This window comes from Lepisosteus platostomus, chromosome 20 (genome assembly GCF_059453375.1).
Source record: "Lepisosteus platostomus isolate fLepPlt1 chromosome 20, fLepPlt1.hap1, whole genome shotgun sequence".
NCBI lineage: Eukaryota > Metazoa > Chordata > Actinopteri > Semionotiformes > Lepisosteidae > Lepisosteus > Lepisosteus platostomus.
This window is the reverse complement of record NC_142630.1, coordinates 6049119-6074408: the sequence shown is the minus strand read 5'-3', so window position 1 is coordinate 6074408 and position 25290 is coordinate 6049119. Positions and strand designations below refer to the sequence as shown.

Genomic DNA, 25290 nt, shown 5'->3' with positions numbered 1-25290 from the left:
CTGAAGCCATTTTGTTGGTGATAATGCAATTTAGAAAGAACATAAGAGGAACTCAAAAACCTCTTTACGGTGTTTAAGAATTCATATTACAAAATAAAAAACTCCTGCTTAAATGGCCCTTTTGTGAACGGATACCCCTTGCAATGCTATTGCACAGTGTGTGATGCTGCAGGCTCAACTGTGATAAAATTAGACACTAAATCAGATCTGCGCACTCTGTATCTTCCTCTTCTACAGTACACACTGGGATCCACTTGAAACACAACACTTTATACCAGAAAAATGAAGGACATTCAGAGAGATTTACAGTATCACTTTTTGGAGAAGTAGATTGCTCTCAGATAACACAAAAACTTCAAACAGGCTTCATTACATGGTGGTTGCAGGAACCTGATTTTCAAGCGCCAGATTGATGACATTGTACTGGAGGAAGCAGCACATGAAAACAAGGGTCAGGGAGTTCATAAAGGCTCATCATTTTTGTCAGCTAGGGAATCACAGAACCCATAATAAGGTACCGTGGATATATTGTAAAAATTGTTAAAAGCTTTAGACAGAGCTTGCTTGGAATACTGTATTCGTCTGTGGTCACCAGGCTATATGAGAGACATCACTGCTCTTGTGGCAGTACAAAGCAGAGCTGCCTGAAAGGACTGCCACACTCAGACAAGCTAAGGGAACTGAATCTTTTAGTCTGGAACAGACAAGTCTGGTTTCACAAACCAACATAGAAAAAAAATAGAGAAGAGCTACTGCTGTAGACACATCTCGGATCTAGCTTTGGGCAAAAATGAAAATTAAACTCAGAAGACTGTGAAGAAGTGAAATGTTTTCATCAAACTCTGTCATGTACAAGAGGTGTGTTTCTGAGGCCTGTTCCATTTCATTATCACATTGGCATATTAAACAAGGAAGGATCTCCTTGCAGTCCGGTTCAGCACGCAGAGCTTCTGATAAAGAAACAGTGTGACCCTTCCTCAAAAACACATACAGACTCAAACACATAGTACCCCGACAGTCGAAGTGGAGAGAAATATGTCCATAAAATGTTAGCTAAAAAGCTATTCACTGAGCAATAAAGAGAGCTCAAAAACACATACAGACTCAAACACATAGTACCCCGACAGTCGAAGTGGAGAGAAATATGTCCATAAAATGTTAGCTAAAAAGCCATTCACTGAGCAATAAAGTGAGCTGAAAGAGCAAATACTGAGGGCAGTGTGCTTATGTTGTTCGTGTATTCATATAGTCCCCATTGGCTGTGCCTTATTCCAATTTTTCAACACAATAATGATATGATGATGGCAGATGTTCAATAGAGACACTGCCCATTTAGTGATTGCATTTCATACTGTTTTATTTTAAATGTGATCTTCAGATATTTTAGAATATTTTTATGAGTTATGAGTGAATACTAAAAAAAATCGAAGAGTCTCACCCGTCCATCAACAGAAATGTAATTTAAATGCATAATTCCAATCAGCTTTTGAACAAATCACTCACACTGTTCAGCTGTTCATATAATCTGACAGTTGGCAAGAGTATTGAACAGCTGATCAGTGTTACACATTGACTGTGCACAGACGTTAAGGACTGATTCTCATCTCTGCAAACAAACAAATAATAATAAAGGTTTTTCTGTATAAGGGAAATTTTAAAATCCCACCCTGTTTCAAAACATCCCGGTCAACACTTGGTTTAAGGACAGCTGTCCTGGACATGCACCAAAGCAGCACAAGGGTTAACTATAAACTAGAGTATTTCCGGTCACCAGTAATAATGCTCTTGGCTGAATGAGAAGTAATTAACATAATGAAAGCTCCACTAGGGCACCCAGTGATAGACAGGAGCTCAGCCAATGGTAAACTCTAGCATGTGCATCTTGAGGTTTATGCAGTTTGCAATTGTAAATCAAAGATTTAGTTTTGTTTTAGTTTGCAGAAATGGGTTTGCTTCTATACATCAAGAACTATTTTAACGGTGTCGTTGTTGTGGCCTAAATGCTCCTCTCCTGTTCTCATAATGTTTGCTGCAAAGATTATATTCAGCTGGGCTACGGCAGTGTTGCAGCCCCATGAATTGTCTGTGCACATTGCTGCCCCCGGAGTGTGTAGCAGCAGCCATCTGAGCTACTGTATAGTTTGCCCTGATAGGTTCTACTGTACATCACACTTTCAGATTTCTGAATTTGCCAGTTTAATTCAGAAAGTAGCTATGCCTTGCTCTGGTTGCAAATATTTCTTGGACGTTTTCCTGGATTCCTTTGTGCTAATATCTAGCTACACTTATACCCTTTCTGTCCAGTATTCCATTGTACGTTATTTCTGCACAAAGTGCCAGTGCTGCACCCAACTTGATTGACACTAAAGGCTAAATTAAATTCAGTGTGACTTCTCTCATCATTATTCATCAGCACCATCTAGTATCACACTTTTCTAGTTGCTAGCATACAGTAACTGCACCATAATGCATTCAATGAAAATTGCACTGACACTGAAAAAGTGAAAAGATGAGATAATGACAGAAGTTCTATGTGGACATTGTACTGTAGCTCCAGTTATGCTCATGTTCCAGAATCAGATTGAATAATTGCATTACTATTAAGTTCCCATTTTTTGCCCCATTAACTGTGAGAGTCTCTCAAAACATTCCATTTCAGATGCATTATCAAAGACAGGAAAAATGTGGCATTTCATTTTTGTCATAAGGCAAATATAGTATAGTATAGAAGTATTATATAGAAAGTGGTTGCTACAGTACTTTAGGTTTACATGAGTCATTTCTTTAAAGAAAGATTAGACTCCGAAGGGCGGTCTGACTTATCAAGGCGCCTTGCTGTGTAAGTAAGTTTTCAAGATCGCGCCAAAGAGTGTTCAAACCCACATTTGCAAGGTAAAGTAGGACTGGTAACCCTGGTAGGCTGGGCTCTCAGAGGTGGTATGGATGGCAAGTTTAAATGCCAGGTACAGCTGCACTCACTGCGGTGAAATATACACTTGAGTATTATGACACATGCACGGCATTGTGAAATTCCCCCATTTTTCAATGCAGAAATATGAATGACTTACGGTTGAGGCCAACATCATGGTAGGTGAGAATAGTAGGACGGTTGCCCTTCGGTGCCCCTCTGATCACCACGTGGAGCATCCCATAGGGGGTCTCAATGTCATGTTCCTGAAACAAGCAAAACAGACATCATGAAGGAGTGATACAGACTGAACCGCTGTTAGTATTCATTAAAACTAATAGCAGCTCATTAAGAGGCACTGCTCTGAAGATTTTAACGGGATATAAATGTACCCAGGGGCTTAGGATCTCAAGTACAGAACATGTAAAACACTGACTAGAAACATGTTTTTCAGAATCCTTCATTAGGCTTCTGGCCTCTGTTCAGCTGCTGAGCTCAACACCCTTCAACTCAAGAAACACTTCAAGGGAAAACTAAGTGAAAATAAACTTCCAGTGTTTAATCAACTGCCCACTGGAATACTGGAAATTTCCAATAGTTGATCCACTATGATACAATCTAAACAGAAGGCCCTGTGGCTCTCCAGGGCCAAGAGTGAGAAGCACTGACACACACAGTACAGTACTCAGCATGCATGCAGGTCCTTGTACTGTTTGACACAAGTAGGACTTTATTCATGTGGTTGATTCACACTGAACTCAGAACAGTCTTCACCAAGGGTTTTCTTGGTCATTATTTCAACGTTGTCTGTATTTTAGAGAGATATTGAGTTTAAGATAATACTATCCCCAAGAAAGTCTGCAAGATAAAAAGAAGCTATGGCATTCATTCATTCCATTCTGGATTTTCCTTCTAAGATAGTTTGTAATGCAGCAGGAACCTTTCCCTTTGCCCATAGATAAAAAGTGAAATATGCACTCTTTAATAGGATCGTGCTTCTTATAGAGATGGTTTAGCCAACCACAAAAGCTTAGCAGTCCTTGGTCAGAAGTGATGGAAATTAAATGCGATGAAAATCTATGGCTGATGCATCACATGCACCGACAGTGGCAACAGAAATGCACCCTGTCAGGGAAGGACGTCCCATTTACAGAGCTGTTCAAGATTGCAGATTTCTGCTCATTTCAGTAGTGTAATAACCTGCTTCACTGTTTTCAATCATTCAGCAGGACTTAAAAAACCGGACAGTGCTGAATACAACCATAACCAACTCATATTCATCTCATGCAAAGAAGGGGAATTTTATTGTGATATAGGTGGACATTTTTTATTAGCTAAACGTTTAAGGAGTTACTGTTGTGGTGACCATGCTGCGGTCATTCTGCGGGAGCAAACCTTCTCTTCTGGTGAATTCTTTTAGTGTTGAATCTGGTACATCAAAAAAGGTAAAAGCCCTCTTTGTACTGTTTTAACACTGGGAATCAAAACGGTGCCTCTTTGTCAGCTCTTGGTACTCCAAAAGTATTGATTTTTTCACACTACAACTCCTATGAAATGTATCCCATTAAGGACACTGCTAACAGGAAGACAGACAAGGAGCAATTATTGGAAAAGAAAGGGGGAGGGGTTTGCGCCACAAATCATACAAAGCCAACTGCAGCTTTTAGAAATGGCGTTCATTTTTATTAAGATATTTTGAACCATGAATTGCTGTCTACGAAAATATACTGTAGGACTTTCCAATAAATTTGTGTGTTAAATTGCCCGATCCTGAGGGACACCTGCAAGTAATAAAAATTCACCAGAAATGCCAAAAACAGGCATAAAAATACACGCATGAAGAAACAGTGTGATATTTCCTTTGTTCATTATAGTGCTAATAAGTCTTAAACACACAGAGAGGCAGTATTATGCTTCAGAAGGCTTTTGGATGAATCTGTTCTGGAGTGCATCAGTATATACTGTAATACAGTGCTTTTAAAAGGATTTAAGTTACAATGTACTACAATGGCATTTGTGTTTCAGTTTGAAGTGCACTTTCAACACTGGGTAATTAATGTCATTAATCTGACCAAAAGACTCCAGAACCGCATATCCTTGGTTAAATTTTTTTTTGTCCTGTACATCTTTTAGGACAACATCCTTAAATCTTTCAAATTGTCTGACAATCTTTAAATTCTTCAGTTTAGGTCAGGTTACATCTCAAGTTTTATTACCACACATATTTAAAATGAAATTACTGCAAATCAGAATATAAGCTAGTAGAATAGAGTACCTTTCACAATAAAGATCTTTAAATATCCTTTATAAAAAGGACAAAAAGACTTATGCTACTCATAATACCCAACACATTATTAGTATTTTGGTTGTATAATTGGAAGACTAAAACAAGGCAATAATAAACTGTCATGTCTTATGTATAACAGAAAAAAAATAAAAACCTTTGCTTGACCTTGTTGCCCTTACACACTAAAAAAAACCATTCACACATATTTAATCCACAAACACAGACTAACAAATGCTTTTGCGACACTTATTCCTCAAAAGGCAGATTCAGAAAGCAGCAATGCTGTAATTTCATTCCTAATGATCTCTAAAGAAGACAATGATGGCATGAAACTGAAGCTGAGCAGATCTGCTCCTCCTCAAGGTCACTGTGCCAGGTGGCTGTGTGCTCTGACCTCCAGCAGATGAAGATGGTGCTCCCTGCCTACCAGCCCTATTGCACTCGCACACGGAGAACGCAGATATCCGGCGTGATTTTTTTTTCTCCCAGCGTGGAGTTGCGGCTCTCCAGTGGAGGAGCCCTGCTGTGTGCAATCCTAGCCATGCCAGCGTTGTGCACGTGCACAGAGGGACCTGCCCAGCCCTGGCCTCGGCAGTCCTGCACTGGAGCTACCTGATCAGACTGAAGAGCCGATATACATCCTGGAACAAGGACAGGCTCTCTCACATAATAAAATAATAAAAGTGATCATTGCATGAAAACAGAAAGATCATTGAAGCAGGTGAATAGAGAGAGATGCACTACCAACAGCATTCATCCTTGCTTTCCTAGGAGCAGATAACAGATGAGGTGTAGCCAGCCCATACCCGACCCCATCCTTTTTATTCCCTCATGGACAGCCATGCACACAAGACGAACAAGCCTGGCTCGACCCCTGAGCCACTCACCCCATCCCAGCACTCAGGCATCTTGACACCACTTTGCTCTCTGACGGCAGGAGGATGAAAAGCAGGCCAGTCCTCGCTGATGAGAGGAACAGCTCCGGGCTTCGCTGGATGCCTTTTGTCTCCTAGCTCTCAAAGCCGTAGCTCCGCAGTGCTGCTCCCCTCCCCTCTACCCACTCGGCTTTATAAACCTCCCCTCCTGCCTAGGGGAGCTGTGGGGGGTGCAGACGCCTCCGATTGGCTGGACGGAACTGTGTCTTGCACATTGATTGGACTCTTCTGAGGCTCCCACCCTCCCCAGCCCTCCCCTCTGTCTTCCCTGCCCTGTTGTTTCCAATACAGGACACGCGGAGGGTCTGTTTGGAGTGATGTGCCAGGAATGCATGATCACAAGATGACCTACTCACCTCCAGGTCACTGCAATTCTGATTTTAGGGGTCAATCAAAAGGTGCCAGTAGCACACACAGCTGCTGAGAATACTATTCTGGAATGTGGCACGCTGCATTTAAGACTGGCTGCAAGTCTGCCAGTTAAATTCACTTTTTACCCTTGTTTCAACATCTTTGTTTACAATCTGAGGAACTGCCTAATAGATTATACACTTACACTTCTTTTCAATGTGGGTGATAGGCATTGGTTGTCACAAGTTGCAATCCACAGTTATTCCACCTTAATTGCAGCTATAATAAAAATTGACCAACAGCTCTCAAGTTAACACACAAACAATTCAAGATTTATGTCTAAAACCTGTTTTACCTTTTTGTCTTAAGGCTTGCACAGAAAGATTTACACATAATCCTTACACAGAACTTCCATGTATATATAATCTAAGTGTTATTTTCACAGCAGCGACCTGGACATCTTTATCCTTTGTAATGTGGTTTTCTGACAGTTTCCTGTCCTCTCTCATGATCTTCTTCTACCCAAAACAGAACAGGCTTTGAGCAGAGGTCATCACACTGGAGATCCGAGGAACCCGCTCACGCCAAAGAACAGGAGGCCGATATCACAAACAATAAAAGAGAAAAACCAGAAATATTCAATAAAAATTCAGTAGAGAGGAAAACAGCCTTTTCACTGTGCTTCTGTTTTATATTTATCCATCTATATATTTTCCAATCCCTTCACTGAATCTGGGGTCAAGGAGGGGCCAGACCCCATCTCTGTAAGCAACGGGAGGAGGGCAGGATGCCTCATGGGCAGGACACCAGCCCATTATAAGGCGCACACGGACTCACGCATGCTCACACCAGAGCCAATTTTCCCAGAAGACAATCAACCTACCGGTATGTCTTCACCCAGAGGAAATCTATTACGAACATTAAAACTCCACAAAGGGAGCACCCCAGGTCTGGAATTGAACCAGGGCACCGGCGCTACTGGGGGACCTTGGTTGTCCAATTTTATTGTTATTTATCTCCTTTTCCTGCGAGTGTATACATGAGCTCTTTGTGAACTAGGGGGCCATGTCTGGACTTTATCTCTTGGTGCAGCGCACTGCTCTGAGCAGCACCAGTGCGACATGTTCCTCTGTTCCTCTCTCTCTCTGTGCAGTGCGAGATGAATGCTACAGAATTTACATTCAAGGCAAAAAAAAAAGAAGGGGGAATATTATTTTACAGATGAATTGCCCAACATGACTTTTGCTTTTTGCAGCAGAAGAATGTTAGCTGTCGAGAGCACTTGATTAAATGCAAATGCCTTGTTTGGTATTTCCATATTAATAACTGCAATCAGAGCACTGTGCACCCTGACCGTCTGCAGAGGATTAGCAGATGGAAATTACTCTGTTCCTCTCTGTGCAAGGCAGACTGTGTCTCCAGAATGGCTTTACAATACCCTTCTAAAAAAATACTGTACGTCACTCTCTCTTACAATTTTTCTCTGTGCTTATAAGCTATTGGAAATTTTAGACATGCCTTGGACTCCTTGTCCAGTATCAGTACAGTAATAAAACAAATTGTTGTGATATACAACAGAGACAAATGAAACCACTGTCTGTCCTAACTCACGTTTCAATATCTTTGAGACACCAGTACCAAAGCTATACACCCATACTCATTTAAGTGTAAATCAAAACAGTCCGAGGTTCCCAAGCATCCTTAACAACCACTGTTGCTTCCTTTAGAAATGAGTCCATAGTTAGTACAGTTTGCTATGCTAGAATTTCTATGTATACTATCTTGTTTTAGTGATTAAAAATGAATGAGAGGATGTCACGAATTAAAAAGCAAAAGCAATCTAAATCTAAATCTAAAGCAATCTAAAAAATCTTCAACATTATATGTGTTTGCCTCATATTTGCAAGAGACCCTCCCAATCAAATCTTGGTAGAACAGCGACAAACTTAGCTGTGTGTTGGTACCCTGCAAGTCTGCAGTAGTAAAATTTAAGAATGTGAGATGCAATGTTTCATTACTTCTGCAGACACTGGAAATGTTATCAGCAAATTCTCTAACAATACCACATAGCAGCATCAGTCACTAGAAACTTTGGTGAAGGGGATCAACAGCTGAAGTCTTTTGAAATGTGACAAAAGAGGATCTGCACATGTTCAAAAGTCAAACTTTCTGTTACTATTGGCATCATATCAGTTCACGCTTCCAATTTTAATTGTTCAGATATGTACAGTACCGCTGCAAAAACTGCTCTTTTTTAAGTTTTGATGTTGAAGGCTTAAATTCAGAAATTAATGGAGACATTACTCTGACTTTGGTTATCATGCTCGAAGGCTGTAACTATCAGTGGTGTACTAGGCCCCCCAGTACCTAGATCTAACAACCCCAATAAACAGGAAGTTATTGTCCCTCTTGAACATCTTCACCCACCTGTAAAATCTGGGAAAGGCTATTCTAATGCCAGCAGCCATGTCACCCTGTAAGAAGGTACCTTCCTGATATAACTACAATAACAACTCTCCATTTAATACAACTCACAAATCAGCCATATCACCCTGCAGCTCACAACTGGCAACCACTGAAGCTCAGCAGGTGTGAGCCTGGTCATTCCCTGGATGGGAGACTCCTGGGAAGCTAAGATTGCTACTGGAAGAGGTGTTAGTGGGGCCAGCAGGGGGGGCTCACCCTGCGGTCTGTATGGGCTCTAATGTCCTAGTATAGTGATGGGGACACTATATTGTATAAAGGCGCCGTCCTTCTGAGACATTGAACCAAGGTCCTATTTTCTCAGGCTATTGTTATATATATCATTAAGCTGTTAATTAATACGGAATGGTTAATCAGCCCAGTTGTATTAAAATTGAAGATGGGTTAAAGACTTGATCAGGCCATTCAGCCTGTTGCTTTTTTTATTTTCCTACTGTGGACATTGGGGTATACAGTTATAATGAAATAATTACAGTTATAAAGCATAATAATTGGGGAAAACAGTTAAGAAACAAAATGACCCATCTGGCTAATCAAGACGAAATTGGCATCTTCCCAGATGTATTAGGGAAATCAGCTGCTACACGTGGTGACAGCGGTGTTGAGTCCAGGTGTCTGGAGAGAGGAAAGAAAGATAGAAAGGCACAGAAAAGCTTTGGAGGCTTATGTGTCTCTGTGAGAGGGTACGACCAGCACTCAGCAGACAACGCTAAGAGTGTTTGTTTAAGATGTGAGGAGGACAGTGCATTAAACTAGGGTTAATAAAGAAAAAAACTTACAATCTGGAGACTAATTGTCAATACAAGGCAAGCTAACCAAGCGCTCAGTGTAGAGAAGGTGCACAGTAATACAGTACATTATTAGACGATAACATCATAACCAGCCTGCTACCTTGAAAAGAGACAGCTAGGATATCACACCACACAAGGAGAAATTGTGTTGCCACTTCAAGCCTAGATTAGACAGAACCCTGTGTCTCAGTAAGCCATGCCAAAACCCACGAAACCGTCTGCCAGTTTCACTGAGGATGCAGCTTTCGTTCAATCTCCGAAACTCATCGCGGTACTGTGTGTTGCAGTTCATCTGCTGTGTCATCGAATTGCCGCAAACTGCACTTCAATCATTGTATTTTTCTTTTTCTTTTAACTCAAAGGCATTATCTATTAGATTCGGAACAGTGGAAACAGTAGTGTGGTGGATTTAATTGTATTCAAGGGGCAATAGAGTTCTCCCTGATGAGTTTAATCACCGATGGGCTGGAAGTGAGCTGCCCAGCTGATGCAGTGATAAAGGCAGTCTTCCCATTTCCCTTGTCTTATCGGTGCTTGCAGCTTTCAGGCAAGGAGAACGGGAGCATGGCTTTTCTCGGTAGTGTCCGCACACCGGACAGCAGCTGCACCAAGGTCTCAAACCGACTCGCGCTTTGTCCTTTCTTTGCCACAGGACACAGGCAGGCAGAGCCCACAGGATTGTGTCCCACTCCAGAGGGAAAGCCCCTCCCTTATTTTTCAAAAGCGATTGCAAATTCTTGAAATGAAAAATCTAGCAAGAGCTGGCACACAGATAGAGACATAGACAAGGTGGTTGTTTTTTTTTTCCATTTGAACTTTGTTGAATTCTTAGCTGATTGTAAGTTGGAAAGCGAAAAAGTAGAAGACATTTCACTCTGGAGATGAAATCCAGCAGCGATTGTTTTAATCATGTTTAAAAACATTTTGGAAACTGAGGGTTAGGGTTAGTTTCGATTGATGAAAATAAAGATTTTTTACAGTGCAAAATATGCTCTAACATCTGTCATGTACAGTACTTTAAATCTCTTCCTGTTCCAGTTTGTCTCCCCAGTCCAGCATCTGGTTATTCCTGCCGGATTTTGTACAGCATGGGTCTCTCCGTTCAGCTCCAGACCATATTGCTTCCTCTCCTACTTCTCTACTCCAATCCTAGTCCCAGCCATTCCTCCAGCCTCCTGCTCTGCCCTGTAGCCACCTCTGCTGACAGGGCTTCATCACCTTCCACTATATGTGCTGTACATAAACAAGCAGAAGGACACAAGAAAGGGTACAAACGAGTAGATGCTATTCAGCCCATCTTGTTCAAGTGGCTGCTAGTAAGGGATTGATATGTGGATCTTGCACATTACTTGAGCAATCCCAGGAAACCGTGGTCCTGCAGACCTTACAATGCTTTTGGAAAGCTGTGATTCCTGACTTCAACACTAAACACATTCCTTCTTGTGATCCTAAAGCACAGTCCCCTGTGCCCACATGGTCACTTCCAGTGATTTAACATGCCTGTGTGTAGGTCCCTTGTAGTCTCCTCTGATCAAGGCTGAATTAGAAGAGAGAACATGATCTACTGTATATACTCCAATTACAGTGACAAAATTTAGTACCCAGGCTTTCACAATCATATGGCAGAGCTGCTCTTCTAGAGTTTCATAAAGGAATATCAGAACTGACAAATAACGTCATTTGAGAAATTGATTAATACAGTGTCTGAATTCTGAACTGATGGAATTTCATTTGTTGCAAAAGTTACACACTTCAGAGAAAAAAAAAACGATTGCACCATCTTGAGGGAAGATTGCTAAATCCATACTAAGCTGACAGTGCATCATGTTTATCTTTTCTGAAGGTTTTGAATAGCTAGGAGTTTCTGTCATATCACACTTTAATTGCAAGGGACTTTTTAAATCATCACTTCAACCAATATGTTCTATTTCATTTCACATATAAACAAAATAAGTCATTTTTTATTTTAAATGTAATATTGTATAGTATCGACTATTATGGTGTTGCTTCATCTGTTTAAAAAGTATTTTTAAAATGCATCCTTACTGAAGATGTTAATAACAATAATACAGTTTTGTATTTTTCGTATTGAACAGCCTAAAACTGCCCTTTTTAAATTAAAAACATCGAAATATTCACAGCCAAAATGGGATACTTATAGAAAGGTGGAATCTCCACTTTTAGCGATACAGTATTACAACTTTTGATAAATGTGTGACTCTAAATAAGACTATAACAGTGTACTGTAACTGGAAGTTCCTTTAGTGACCTTTAGCATCTTACACACTTTCTCACTTGTGATGATGTCACTTGTGACCCTGGTGGAGAATTTCAATAACCATACGAGTCTGGTGTCTTGCATGTTAGTGAATAGGCTGGCCTGCTCAACACAAGATAAGTAAAAATAAAAGCCACACTGTAACTCAGTGTGACATACATACTGTATAACCATGATGAAATCTGTTCTCACGCTTGGCGCCTAATGTTCTTGCAGTCAGAATTCAGTCTTGAAGTTGCTGGTTTTTGTGCATTTTCAAAAGGAGAGGCCTTGATACAGACACCAGCTTCTGAGTGCCCTGGCGTCTGTTTCATGCAGGGGCTGACACAGATGCTTGTGATGAAGGCCAATGCCCTGCGAGCAGAAAATTCCCTAACTTACCTAAAAGACAATTGTGCATTTATTGTATATTAATAAAATACCTCCATGATGGGTCAACTGTTCTCTGTTCTGTGGTAACTTAAAATCCATAAACTAACCTTGTTTGTAGTCTGAACATAACCAGAACCCCAGTGAATGTTCCTATCACGGAACATTCAAACTGCGCTTCAGAGTACAGGTCAAACACAGACCTTACCATAAATTAAATTCAGTGACCAGAACATGAGGACACAGCTGGAAACAAGGAAAAAGCCAGATTTGCACCAAGAGGAAGAAGAAATATGATCTTTATACAGAGAATGCATGGAGTGGATTTCTGTGGAATGCTAGGACAATGATGGACACGGATGCGTTTCTGAAAATGCTCTTAACAGGAGTCTGTCACGGATGTTGGAAAGGCATGCCATGGAATGGCCAGGAGAGCAAAAAAAGACCCTATGTGTTGCGGCAAAACAGGGTTTAACCTGGGCCCAGGAGGTCGGATGATGTCGGGTAGAAACTTAAGCCCCCAGGCCGCGGAGGAGACGACCTGGTGCTCGGCGGGTCTCAAGACACCCGAACCCTCAGTGCTGAGCCAGGAGCAGAGCAGACACAGGAAGTAAGACATGAATCATCACAGGGCACTAGGAACAGGACAGAAGTAGAGCGCCCTCTAGGTGTACAGGGCGTGACGGAGTCCTATTCCAGATGATTCCCTCTGGTAGACACTTGCCAACCCTCGTCTGTGCTGAGAGTCGAGCCACTAGATCCCGCACACGCTGTGTTCATGCAACACTGGGGAAAAGTGGGAAGTGATGGCAGAGGGCCCAGCAGAAACACGATGCTCACAGCTACTGACTGTCACCCACTCCCCTGGGAGGAAGGCGTCTTGTCATCTTCCAGAGCAAACACAATCCTTACAATAGGCTAACAGCACTCAAAATAGCTTCACCCCAATTACCGACCTCTTACTACCGTGCAGTGCCCAGTCTAAATGGTTCAGACAATAAGTGCTTCATTTTGCAAAAGGATTTGAGAATAATGAGAAGTTACACTGTCGGAGAGGTGGGGATGATCCTGTCAGCCAGTGGAAATGAAAGCAGAAAAACGTCTCATTTGTCTGTGTGACTGGTAGCTGGATGTCAATCCGAAGATCCTGCTACAACAGCTGCAGCCCGTTGGTGGAAATTATATATTAAGAGATGTGAATTTTATGTTACAGAGAGGTCAGACTGTAATAGCACGACTCTATGGAAATTACCTGGGGGTGGAAAAATTAACATCCTAATACAGAGACAGACAACCCAGATGACTTCTTGCTAGAGTACCTACAAGTAATAGTCAATATTCATAAACACAGCCTCACTATTTCCACGTACTGTAGTTCCCTTCAAAACTCACAGTTTCAGATTTACTGTGAGTTAAATCCTCAATGCCAAGTTAACTCAGGGGACATATTGCAGGGATGCAAGGAGAAATTAAATTCTGGGAGACGACAGTTGATGCTTTGTTTACACGGAGGATCATGGAAAGTTTGAAGCAGTTCTTTAATCCAGGTGCTGGAAGCCACGTCAACTGGATCCTTTAAAAGAAGAGCTTGCTGAAACGCTTAGATTGTTAAACTGCTAGCTCCCAAAATCACCAAAGTGAGCTCAGTCCTTACATGCACGTGATTCCTGGGTTTCTAATGTGAAAGTCTGAGCACAAAGAATAATACAAGCTTGATTATCATGACTTGCCTGTTTGCCTGTATTCCCCATGGGCAGATGGGCAATGGGCAGCTCATTGTGTTCATTTCTGCTACATGTTGGGCTCTGTAGCCTTCAGCTAAATGTATTACTTGAGGCAGGGTGGTTCATCTGCAATCATACAGGTCTAGAGCAGCTTCAGGACTTCCCAATATTGCTTCCAATGCATATAGAAAAACCTTTACAATAATTATTGAAGAAAACTTGAAGCAGACACCAGGGAGTTTTGTTTTCTTTAAAAAGGGTTTGCAACTGTAACCAAAAGGTGACATAATATTTTCTCACTATTACCAACAACAATGCTTGTAATGCAGTGCAAAAACATTGCATGTCTAAACAACGTGATTGCAGCAAAATTAATTCATTTTGGTATCTGAGATTTATCCCAGGTATAGAATATACCTGTTTTGCAGTTATCCCGCTTTCTGCTCTGGAATGTTTCAGACTTCATCCACTAGAGGGCACCCCTTACAAATCGGTGAAAAACATGAAACGTACTGCCAGATTTCGCCTCCGCCCTAACCCACTTTTTGCTGTACTTCTGAGCCCACACACAGCTAATAAACTGCAAGAACTGTGTGTTCTGTGTGACACTTTCATATCATTAAAAATTATAGAAATATGAGAGCCATTCTTTCTCTGGAGGGAATACATCTTCTGACTGGCACAGAGAAGAAGCAAAGCTTATTGTTGGAAGCGCTAACGCTTCTCCAGCACGTACGTACAGTATGCACACAAAAATCTGCAGGCACTTCAAATAATTATTATATACTGTGGCAAATACTCTGCCAGACTTGTCCACAGTAAAGAACTTTGGACGTTCATTTCTCAGAAAAACAAAAACAGAGACCTGCTGAAAAATCCCTGCTCAAACTCAGTAATATGAGAAGCTGTGACCCTACACAGGGAGTTGATTGTTTGGGTGTATCCTGTAGTAATTATGTAATATAAATTATATAAAAACGACCGGTCATTTGACTTGGACCAAATATATCTTGGTAAGACTTGTTTGGAATTAACTGCCTGTGTGTAGTAAATGTAGTTGCATTAGCAGATTGTGGAAGAGTTCATCTTTAATTTGTACATTGTTGTTGTACTGCTCAGCAAGGCCCTTAATGACTCCTGTAAACTGGGGTGGATGAGCAGGTATCAGACTATACTGGGGCTTAATTTATAAATATCGAATTCTGTGGAAGACTTGTACTTTGCTTCAACTCCAAGAGCAGGAATAAACACTGCTCACCCAAGCCACTTAGTACATCAGCTGCAATATTTGGATAGACATGATAAAAAAAAACATAATTTTTTACTTTTGTGCAGAAATCAGCTTTGTAATACCACCCAGAATAATTTCTAGTTTCAAAGCCTGTCCTGTAAAGATGGATTGAAAGAAACATTCTCTTAAATGAAAGCAAAGCATTTCACATTCTTTGAAGGACTGCTGCAGTCCAACCTCCCGAATACAACCAGGTCCAAAACGTATGCACACAAAGAACAGAAATTAAGAGGCATTTCTTCACTCAGACGGCTGTGGTGTCTAAAACAAACTGCCCCGCAATGTTAATGAAGCTGACATGCTTGCATCACTTGAGAAACAGCAGGCAGAGATTTCTGAATCAACCAATCAACAAATATAAAAAAGTAACAGAGTCCATTGGATCTTCTCTTACTTGTAATCTGCATTGCATTTGTATATTCCTATGGTCTTATAACTGCAGTTCCCAGTTGAGTAAGTCATTTTTATCTTAAGGTAATTAGGCAATCAATAAGTAATATAGGGGTACAATTATCCCATCTCAGAAATGAACTCAGGTTCTGATTCAAGTGAATACACGAGTCAAGCATGATGCATACAATGACCTCTGATTTGTAATCTTTCTTCAGTTCTTATGTGCTGGTCTGCCTGGGTAACTGGCAGACACTGAAAGGACAAGCTCGGTGTTTGGAGCCAAATTCACTGGCTCATTAGGCTTAAAGGGGTACAGATACAGTAGAATGTGGGATGGAGACAAGGTGGCCAAAGCCTTTTTGGCCCCCATAAAGCAGAGCCAAAAATACATGCAATATGAGCAGTGTCCTGCATTTTCAGTACTTATTTTAAAACGGCATGACTCCCTATAAAAGGCAATTGCCAACCATTACTTCTCCACTAGATCCCAATTTAGCCAAACACATTCATTATCCTCAACTGATGAAAAGAGATGCGCTGCTATATATACTTATCACTTAGTGAGCTGTGACTGAAAAGAGGTTATCGGGCTCGGGGATAAGGGAATGTCATCAGATGTAAACTGTGCTTGAAGAACTGAAGAGGCAGCAGCACCTCAGTGGCCCAGATCAGTTCAGGAAGAAGCGGCTCAGGCCTCTTTGTGATCAGCAGAGTTTCAGTGTTTTTAACCGGGAGAGAGTAAGACCAGAGGCAAGTTTAAACAAGGCGTCACGTGGCCAAACACTGAAAACACGAAATATGAGTTAAGCATAAGAAACCGAAGGCACGTCTTCGTGTTCACGGTGTTTACAAGGGAAAAGGAAATCTAAGCCGTACAGATACCAGTTCTTGAAGGTCTTTTCTGAAACCCCGGAAAGAGATTATAAGGAGTAGCAAGCGAAGACCAACCTGACAAGCTGAATGCTTCCTTATTAGAGCAACGGCTGTAATTAGTCAACACTCCTGCCGCATCTAATTTTAATCAGCTGTATAAACAAATTACACCCTCAGACAAACACACTGTCCCAAATCCTAAACTCAACCGCCATGATTGTGAGAGAGCAATATTCCCCTGGAGTTCACCTGAGTCATTATTCATATTGTAACAGGACACCTTTCCTCCCCCAGGCACAGATGACAGTAGCATCTTCATGAGTCTGCAAAACCCCGACATCACTTCACAAGGTATCATCAGCGGGCTGCATCTTTACAGCTTTGTTTTCTTTCCCAGCTAGGGCGGGCACTGCAGCCCTTATTCAGTCATACATCACAGGCAACACTGCAGAAGCCTTGCCTTTCCGTTATTACATTGTCCCTGACAGACATGACTTCATGATCTCACTGCCTGAGATTTGCAAAGTGGTTAAAATAAAATGTACTAAAATACACACCTTTTTTAATACCAGCTCCAAACAGGTGACAAATGAAATCTGTTTTAAAAAAACTCGGGGCTACACATTTGCATGCACAAGGAATTTGGTCCAATTCATACTTTCGATCATTTTAGCCAAGTCTTAACTATGTCTATTTGTGAGATCAGATACTACTCAAACGGCTGTACTGGTGCATCAGTACCATTTGCTTTTCAATCTTGTTCTACCCTTTTATTTAACATATTGTACCAGATCTCAGGGTCATGTTAAGAATTTCACTATGTTCATCAATATCAAGCTAAATACCAAAAGTGTATATACAGTGGTGCTAATCCCTTGTTGTTATTTCTTAAAGTGAAGGACACACTACAGTTCCCAAGCAGGCACAGAAACGTGAAGTAAACCAGTTTGATTACCTTCCAGTCTGCGTCCCCAATCGAGAGAAACGTCTCACAGTTTTCCTGAAAGAAACAAAGGGCGAGAGGGTTATTAAGACCGGGAGTGATGTTGGGATTGACAGAGCACATGGCAGCACTGGACTGCAGCATCCACGGTGACTCGCTGGCACCCCGTGCTACACAGTGCCACCCACCTGGGGGATACTGACAGACTACGCTCACATCATCATCACGGGATCGCAAACGGGCAGGTCACAAAGCAGGACTCCATGGGGACAGTGGGTGACCTCCACTCTCCCCTTCACACTTAATCTCAAAAGTATTTCCAAACTACAAAACATCTGACAAGCCTCACTTCAAACGGAGTCACTGTGCCTTTCAATCATGTGTACTTTGGCTACAACAATCATGTGTAGGCTGCATTGTATTTTTGTTGTGTTCATCTTACCTGCAGCAGCAGTAGCTGTAGAATGTTAAGAAGGAATGCACACCTACTGTACCTCTGCCCCAATGTAAATGAGCTAATGCACGACCTTCCAACGGAGAGCTTCGTTGCAATACGCTACAATAACGTTATGAGTTAACTCCATGCTGAAAAATCGATAAAGCACAAAGAACAGCCTGAAGCTCTGAGAGTGGAAACATTGAATTTTCCAGAGTAGACTTCATCTCTACTTGGTCCCTTGCAGCCAGCACACTGGTGCAGCTCCCTGCTCAAACCATGGGTAATTATTATGTGAGATATCTGTGAATCTTACATTGAATATATTATATATCGCACAGTGCACATATTCTATCTCAAAGTGGATATATCCTGTATATCTCACAGTGATCTAATAGATTTTGCAGTGAATAAATCATATATAGCACAGTGAATATATAATCTTTCTTCCATTGTATACGTTGTATATCGTACCATGAATAAATCTCATAGTGATTGTACAGAGTCTACTGTGGAACACAGAGTAAACATGTTTAAAACAGGCAGAACTAATTCAGGTTGTCAGGAGATGGCTTGTCATTCTTGCTGGGACTGAACAATTGTGCCGAAAGACAAAAAAAAACATGTTTTCAACTCCCAAAGGACACAATTCGTTCAGGTGGTGTCTGTTGTGAGGCCTGTTGGTGCCAAACATTTTGAGGTAGAGATGTGGAAATAAAAAAAGAACTGAGAAATATTTGTGTTAAAGGAAAAGGCACTGTTTACTTTGAGCTGTGGAAAGCATGCAATTTCACCACTAGCAGTGTTGTAAAGCTGAAAGTGGCACCATTATAACAGAGAATAATACAATACACCTGAAACAGAAAAGAGATCTGGAGTGTGCTGCAACCGAAAACAAATCCATTGCCAGCGTTGGAGCAGAGATTATGGAGAAACGATAAAGATTTGACATTAGCACAAGATCACAACAGATTATTGTGAGAGCTGTTAACAGTGTATCCCATTGTAGTGCACTTCTACTGATGTTAAGTCACATATAATTAAGATTGTTGTGACAGTGTACTCATGCCCTGGGTCAGAATTAAGCTGGACAGCACTGATGAAATCGAATCCCACACTATTTCTCCAGGAGTTAAAAAACTATACTATCAACTCCAATGATGATATTAAACCTTCATAAATAATACAGATTTCCCTTATTGGCTCATTGGATTCTGGGATTCAGTCAGCAAATATCCCAGCATGCTTTGCAATGATCTGATACAAGCCCTGCAACCACACAGACAATTCAGGCAGAAAACAAAATGCATCTCTCTTTTTTTAAAATAACAGGCTAGTAGGTATCTCAGTGGTGCGTTTTCTTTCTGAACATCAGGGGTCAGTCTTATTCCTCTTGATATTCTGTAAATACCTTGATTTTAATGCAAGACCATATCTCTCCTTAACTATTTTAATCCATCATGCTTCCAGCTACAGTATATTACTGTATGTACACACCACTACAGGAAACTGGATCCTAGTCTCTTATATACAGCTTGTCCTTGGGGCACTAAGGACACATGTGCACACTCCCTGCACATCTTGGGAGTGTCCGGATGAGGTGGTGTTTCACAGATGGGTTTCTTCTTCCCTGCCACTGCACAAGACAAGAACCTGGTGATCCTGTTGAATGACATCACCTCTTGGTCCATCACAGCAGCAGACAGATGTGGTAGGCTTGTCTCACTGCAGCTAAAAAGATTTTTCCACTTCAGTTCCTCCCTGGGCATCATCGAATTCTGGCTATTTTAAAAACCTATTTATACAGAACTTTTTTTAATGCCCATATCCCTGGTGTCAGGGAGGACCTCCGACTTCTGACAAAGCACATTAACTTGAAGGAATCTATTTTAGAACTGGAATTCAGGCTAATCCCTAAGGCAGACAACAGTTCAGTTCTCAAATACAGTATCAAAACTTAGATGCACTGTTTAAACATCTATTACGGACAAGTGTCTAAGTCAAAGGAGAAACTATTGATCTGATTTTCTTGGTGACATCCATTATCTCCCATCTATATTTCACATCCTCCACCAGGATCATCAAGTTGGATGGACTTAACGATCCCGACCTACTGTGCAAAACTTGAGTGGCACCATTATAACAGAGATTAAAGCAATTGCTAGCCTGCATGTGTTCACAGCAGGAATGGCATTTGCTTAAGAAAATATCCATGGGTGGTGCTGCCGTGGTCTTCAAGCACTTTTTCGCAAGCCTGACATCACAGAAGTGGGTTCAAAGGCTTCGTCGTGGAAGTTCGTTCACTGTCAGTAAAACTTCAGCTAAGCCAGTGCGATGTTTGATGTCACCCTGAGAAAATTTAGCTGAGCACTGGGGTTGCTGCTGTATCTTTCAGATGAAACAAAACTTGAAATCAGACTGACAAGAAATATGCTATAGAACATGGAAAAACCCTTTTAACAAGGGCAATGCTGATAAATATCTAGGTTACAAGGGCTGGTGGCCCTTTTATTTTTCAGCCTTATCCCCCACTGAGGAACTATTGCTTAGGCTGTGTGAAGAGTTGAAGTTAGATGGAAGAACATTTGATACTGAAAACTGAGGCTACTTCTTTTTCGCAAAGTGATGGTGGAGGATGGAACAAGCAAACCAGCCATGGTGTTGAAAAGGTTGGCATCCCCCAGGAAACGACAGGATGAGATTATTGAACAATTAAGCTATCAGCGTCCGAAAGAGCTGGGCGAGAATTTCAGAGAGTGATACATGAATGTGTTAACCCTTATACTCCTCATTCAAAATGGCCTGCTATTCAGAAGTAATTGTTTACCTCTGGAATTACTTCATAAAAAAAGAATGAATTGGTTGGGGACAAATATTTATCTCTTTTAAAAAAAACCAAACCTGCTACAGGTTACAGCTTGGGGGTCTTCTTTCAGTGCTAAGAAGCAAAGAAGCTGAAATGAAACAATTGCTTTGTGGAAACGTGATAGTGCTGATGGTGAGGTAGCCTTTGGGGCTCCTAACAGTGAGGACACAGGACTATAGAGAGATCTGACGCTGCCTCGGCTTAATTACCGGTACGCGACCTCTAGTCCTTCGTCTGGTGATTCGGAGCCAGTGCCGTGCGATCACGTGGCTGCGCTGGAGGCCAGTGGGAGGTTTTGCCTCAGGTTTGGCGGAACGGGGCTGTGCAGACGTGCGCAGTCCCTCTCTGCGTTCCAGCTGCACCAACACAAATAAAAACACCACCTCGTCAATCCATCACTCAGTCACACAGCACGCAAAGCAGCAAGGGCGCGCAGCAGCTCTTGGCAAAGAAAACCGTGAACATAAATAGCAACAGGCAGAGTGTCCAGAAGGTGCTGGTCTAGTAGGTGGGGCCCTGCTCAGTCGGTCGGGACACTGTGTGGCTGAAGACGCCAAGTGGTCTGGTATCGACACGGGGCTTGGCACAGGCTTACCCACAAAAAAACGAGAGGGGTTGTGCTGGGCTTTTCTTCCCAGTACTGGCTGGAGATTTAAAGGCAAGCATAGTGGAAAAACTGCCTTGGATGTTCAAAATAACAAAAAAAAGTCCAAATAAATTAAAGCTGTCCAAGATGCAAGGCTTATTTTTTCTGGGCAAAACAGCACAACCTTTGGAATGGATAGGTGTTTCAGTTATTATTGTTACCTACAAAGAATGCCAGAAATTACTGTTATGACTGAGAAACGGTTAAAAGCACAAGAAACACTGGAAACAGGACGAAGCCTTTCAGCCCTTCTGTCTCGTCTGACAGTTAACAGCTTCCAGGTTCCTCAGTTCCTAAACTACCCGTTTCTTGAAAGAAGTCAGAGTATGGATTTCAATATGGCTGGGTAGCTTGTTCCAGACTACTACAACCCTTTGTGTAAAGAAGTACATCCATCTCTTGTTTCAAAAGAACTTCCAAATAGTTTGGGAAATCCAGAGCTAATGGAAATGAGCAGTGGGTTTGACTTGAATGGGCTCTTCACTGTGCAAAAGTGACCGTGTCCAGAATGATGAAGCACAGCCTGCGTAGTGCTGTGATATGCAGAGGCAACTTTTTCATCCCAAAGAAAATAAGCAAAGCAAGTGAAGAAAGATAAAACCATCAATTAAGATGTTGTTGCTTCGTTCAGTCCTCTGACACATTAGGTAACTGTTGAAAACAAGCTCAGACTTGTGGAGGTCTGTATTGTATTAAGGCAAGACCACAATGGAACGGTAAGGCTCTTCCACTTAGTGACAGCACAGGTAGTTTTGTGAAAGCACACAAAGGTGAAGGAAGCCTCTTCAAAAGAAAACCCCTGATTAAAGTCCATAACCAGAGTCAGTAATCTTCACATCTGTCCAGAGCAGCCCAACAAGAATGGACTTGGACATGACCACGAGGGGGGTATTCACAGGTCTCGGTAAACTAACACCGCATCACAGCATTTCAGTGCCAAAAGGGTGAGCTAGCACTTACACCACTTTCTTTCAAGAGTCCACAGCCAAAAGCGGGACCACTCAATGTCATGGAACAGACAGTCTTCTATTTCCAGATGGGGATTTAAGCACACGACTTCTTCTCATCCCATACTAAAAGGATGTCAAAGCACAAAGCCACATTGTGTTGCTGCCCTCTTTTGGAATTGAAGTTCTGGATTGAAGGGGAGAGAGGGAATCCTGAATCCTGACGGGGAATCCTTCATCACTCGTTCCAGTCCGGTGCCTCTGGGGAAATGGAGCCAGTACCAGGGGGTCTAAACCCGTTGGCCTTAGATCCCCCAACGGCTGCCCCTTCGCTCCAGGCCTGCCTGCACACACCTCTGCTGCCTTGAAGAGCTATTGGACAAGAGTGGCTCAAAGACCATGGCAGCTCCCCTCTTCTCCAGGCTGAGTTAGCTCTTCTTGTGGGTGCGTGCGTGCGTGCGTGCGTGCGTGCGTGCGTGCGTGCGTGCGTGCGTGCGTGCGTGCGTGCGTGCGTGCGTGCGTGCGTGCGCCAGGAGAGGTGAGGGGGAATAACAGAGATTAAGCGACTTCATCCCGATGCTGATTTCCATTCAACTAGCTGGAAGGCAGGAGGAAGTGAGCAGAGGGAAAAAGACAGTGTGACCTCCCCATCCCTTGACAGGTGCCTGTTCCAGTCTACAGGAGCTGTGCCTTCCTGGAGCGGAGCAGAGCGCTCCTGTGTTGCCCTGGAGCGGGCCAGCAGAGCAGCAGTCATGCATGTTGTGAGATTGGAAAGGACGTGGAGAAGCAGAAAGGGCTGTTCTGAGAGCCGCAAGCAGGATTTCGAGATGACTCACACGATGTGCTGAAGTGAACACTCTGGCCCATATTGTCCAAGGCTGTTACTGTATGTAATCATTAATCAACATTACAGATCCAGCATATGAAAGTGTAACATAAAGTGATTGTTAACTTGAATAGACTGAGAACAGCAATTTAATAAAACAGCAGTCTACGAAGTTGTCTTAGATGATGAACTTCTGACAAACTAATTCGATTAATGTTCCACTGATATGTACCATATATTCAGGACAAACCATACATATAACAAATGCACATTGTTAAGGCAACAGGGCTGGAAAAGAACAACAGGAAACTCATGTAAATGAGTGACATACAGAATGCAAACAGGATGTTTTATTCATTTGTATTTGTGAATATTATTTATAATTTATTGTAAATTTCACAACACTGTTTTGTGTATCAGCAGAATTGTAGACCACTGTTTCAAACCTTATTCTTTCCTGAAAAGAACTGTTTTTAAACATACTGTACTTCACTGTGAATAGTTTCAGGTATTTGTGTTTCTATTGTACCATTTGCAATAAGGTGCAGCTGTTTCTGAATTTCTCAGGCCGGTCCTTCTATTGACTCACACATGTTCCCACTTTCTGTATAAAGCTGTGTACAGTATTTGATTGACATGATTCGGGGGGAATTAAATGCACAAGAAAGGGAGTAGAAAATTAAAGATGTACTTAACCTCAGACTTTTCAGTTTAGGAAGGGAAAGGAGACACATGCTTGAGAGTACAACTGCAGTGTCTTGCCTGAAATCTGAACCTACAATATTCCACTTACAAGTCCAGATCTATACCTGTTGCACCATGCTGCTGCCCGACCCACAGCAGTTCTGCAGGATTTTGTTTTACATTTTGGAACATCAGTTTCAGTCCATTTGAATGTGTTAATTCTAATGGTTCTATAGTTAATTAAAATCAGTGTTGTATTGTATTGGAGTAGACATGCAAATAAGCATTTCATTACCCTTGTGCATCTGGCGAATAAACTGAGCTGACCTGATGTTTTAAAGAGCATTTAACTGTGGAATCTGCTGCTTTGTTCAAATTGTGTTTTTTTCCTGTTCAGAGCCCTTGTGAGACGCTTTGTCTTCTATCAGAGATTGATGTTTGATTCAAAACTCTTAAAGGAAATTACTTGGATGCCAAATCCAGTTCATGTTTTCTTTGCTGAGTCTATTACAGCTGTGATGTAAACCAACGTGTGCTTTCACACGGCAGCACAAATGTGTTCGAGCAAACTTCATCATGTGCGTCTGTGCAAACTATTCTTGACTGCAAGGAGTTTTGTTTTATTGGTTTCTTCCCACTTTCGGACTTACCATGGTTAAAGACCAGATAGATAAAAAATATTATTAAGCAAGGACTGTGAATTGAGACAGATAAACCTCTTAATATATGATAAACACTGAGGACGCGGTGCTCTTTTTGGACTAGAATGGCATTTCACACCTGACAAAATAAGCCCTTCTGGACTGCCAGCTGAACCCTGTTCGGAATCACATTCTTTCAACAAACTAGCAATCCAACCCCACTTGATTCAGGGTGTTATCTGCAGTGTGAAGTGTCCATTTTCATTTATGCAATACAAGTAGTTTTTCCTAGATGGACTTTGTTTCTGGTATCTCTAAAAATCATCTTTACAATCTTCAGTTAATTAAAAATGTGGCACAGAGCAGGACTAATTCTAAGACATTGCTCCTTCTTGCTTAATTCGACTAGATGTCTCTTAAATTTAAAATTGATTTCAGACATCTATTGTTGCTGCACAGACACTACTGTGCTCCCTCAGCCCAAACAATCTGGTCCTGGTGTATTCTCCCAGCTATGATCCACAGTTATCCACTGATGACTCACTGTAAGTCCCCAAGAATAGAATACATCCTAGTAGATTGTGCTTTCCCTTAATGAGCAGAGATTTCAAAATGCT

The 25290-nt window shown here is 41.7% G+C and overlaps 1 protein-coding gene across 7 annotated transcripts in view; it reads right to left on the bottom strand.

Annotated features, from left to right (window-relative positions):
• Positions 1–25290, bottom strand: part of ndrg4 (NDRG family member 4) — a 69295-nt gene that overhangs the window by 27422 nt on the left and 16583 nt on the right. For 3 of the 7 annotated variants that reach the window (XM_088614124.1, XM_088614125.1, XM_088614126.1), the window contains 3 exons: positions 21139–21285; positions 17640–17684; positions 3069–3174 (listed from right to left, as the gene is read on the bottom strand). In XM_088614124.1, the coding sequence (XP_088470250.1) occupies positions 3069–3174; positions 17640–17684; positions 21139–21285 (298 nt within the window). Of the gene's footprint in view, positions 1–3068; positions 3175–6082; positions 6249–17639; positions 17685–21138; positions 21286–25290 lie in introns of those variants that run through there. The other 4 variants (XM_088614127.1, XM_088614128.1, XM_088614129.1 and 1 more) reach the window with 2 other exon arrangements.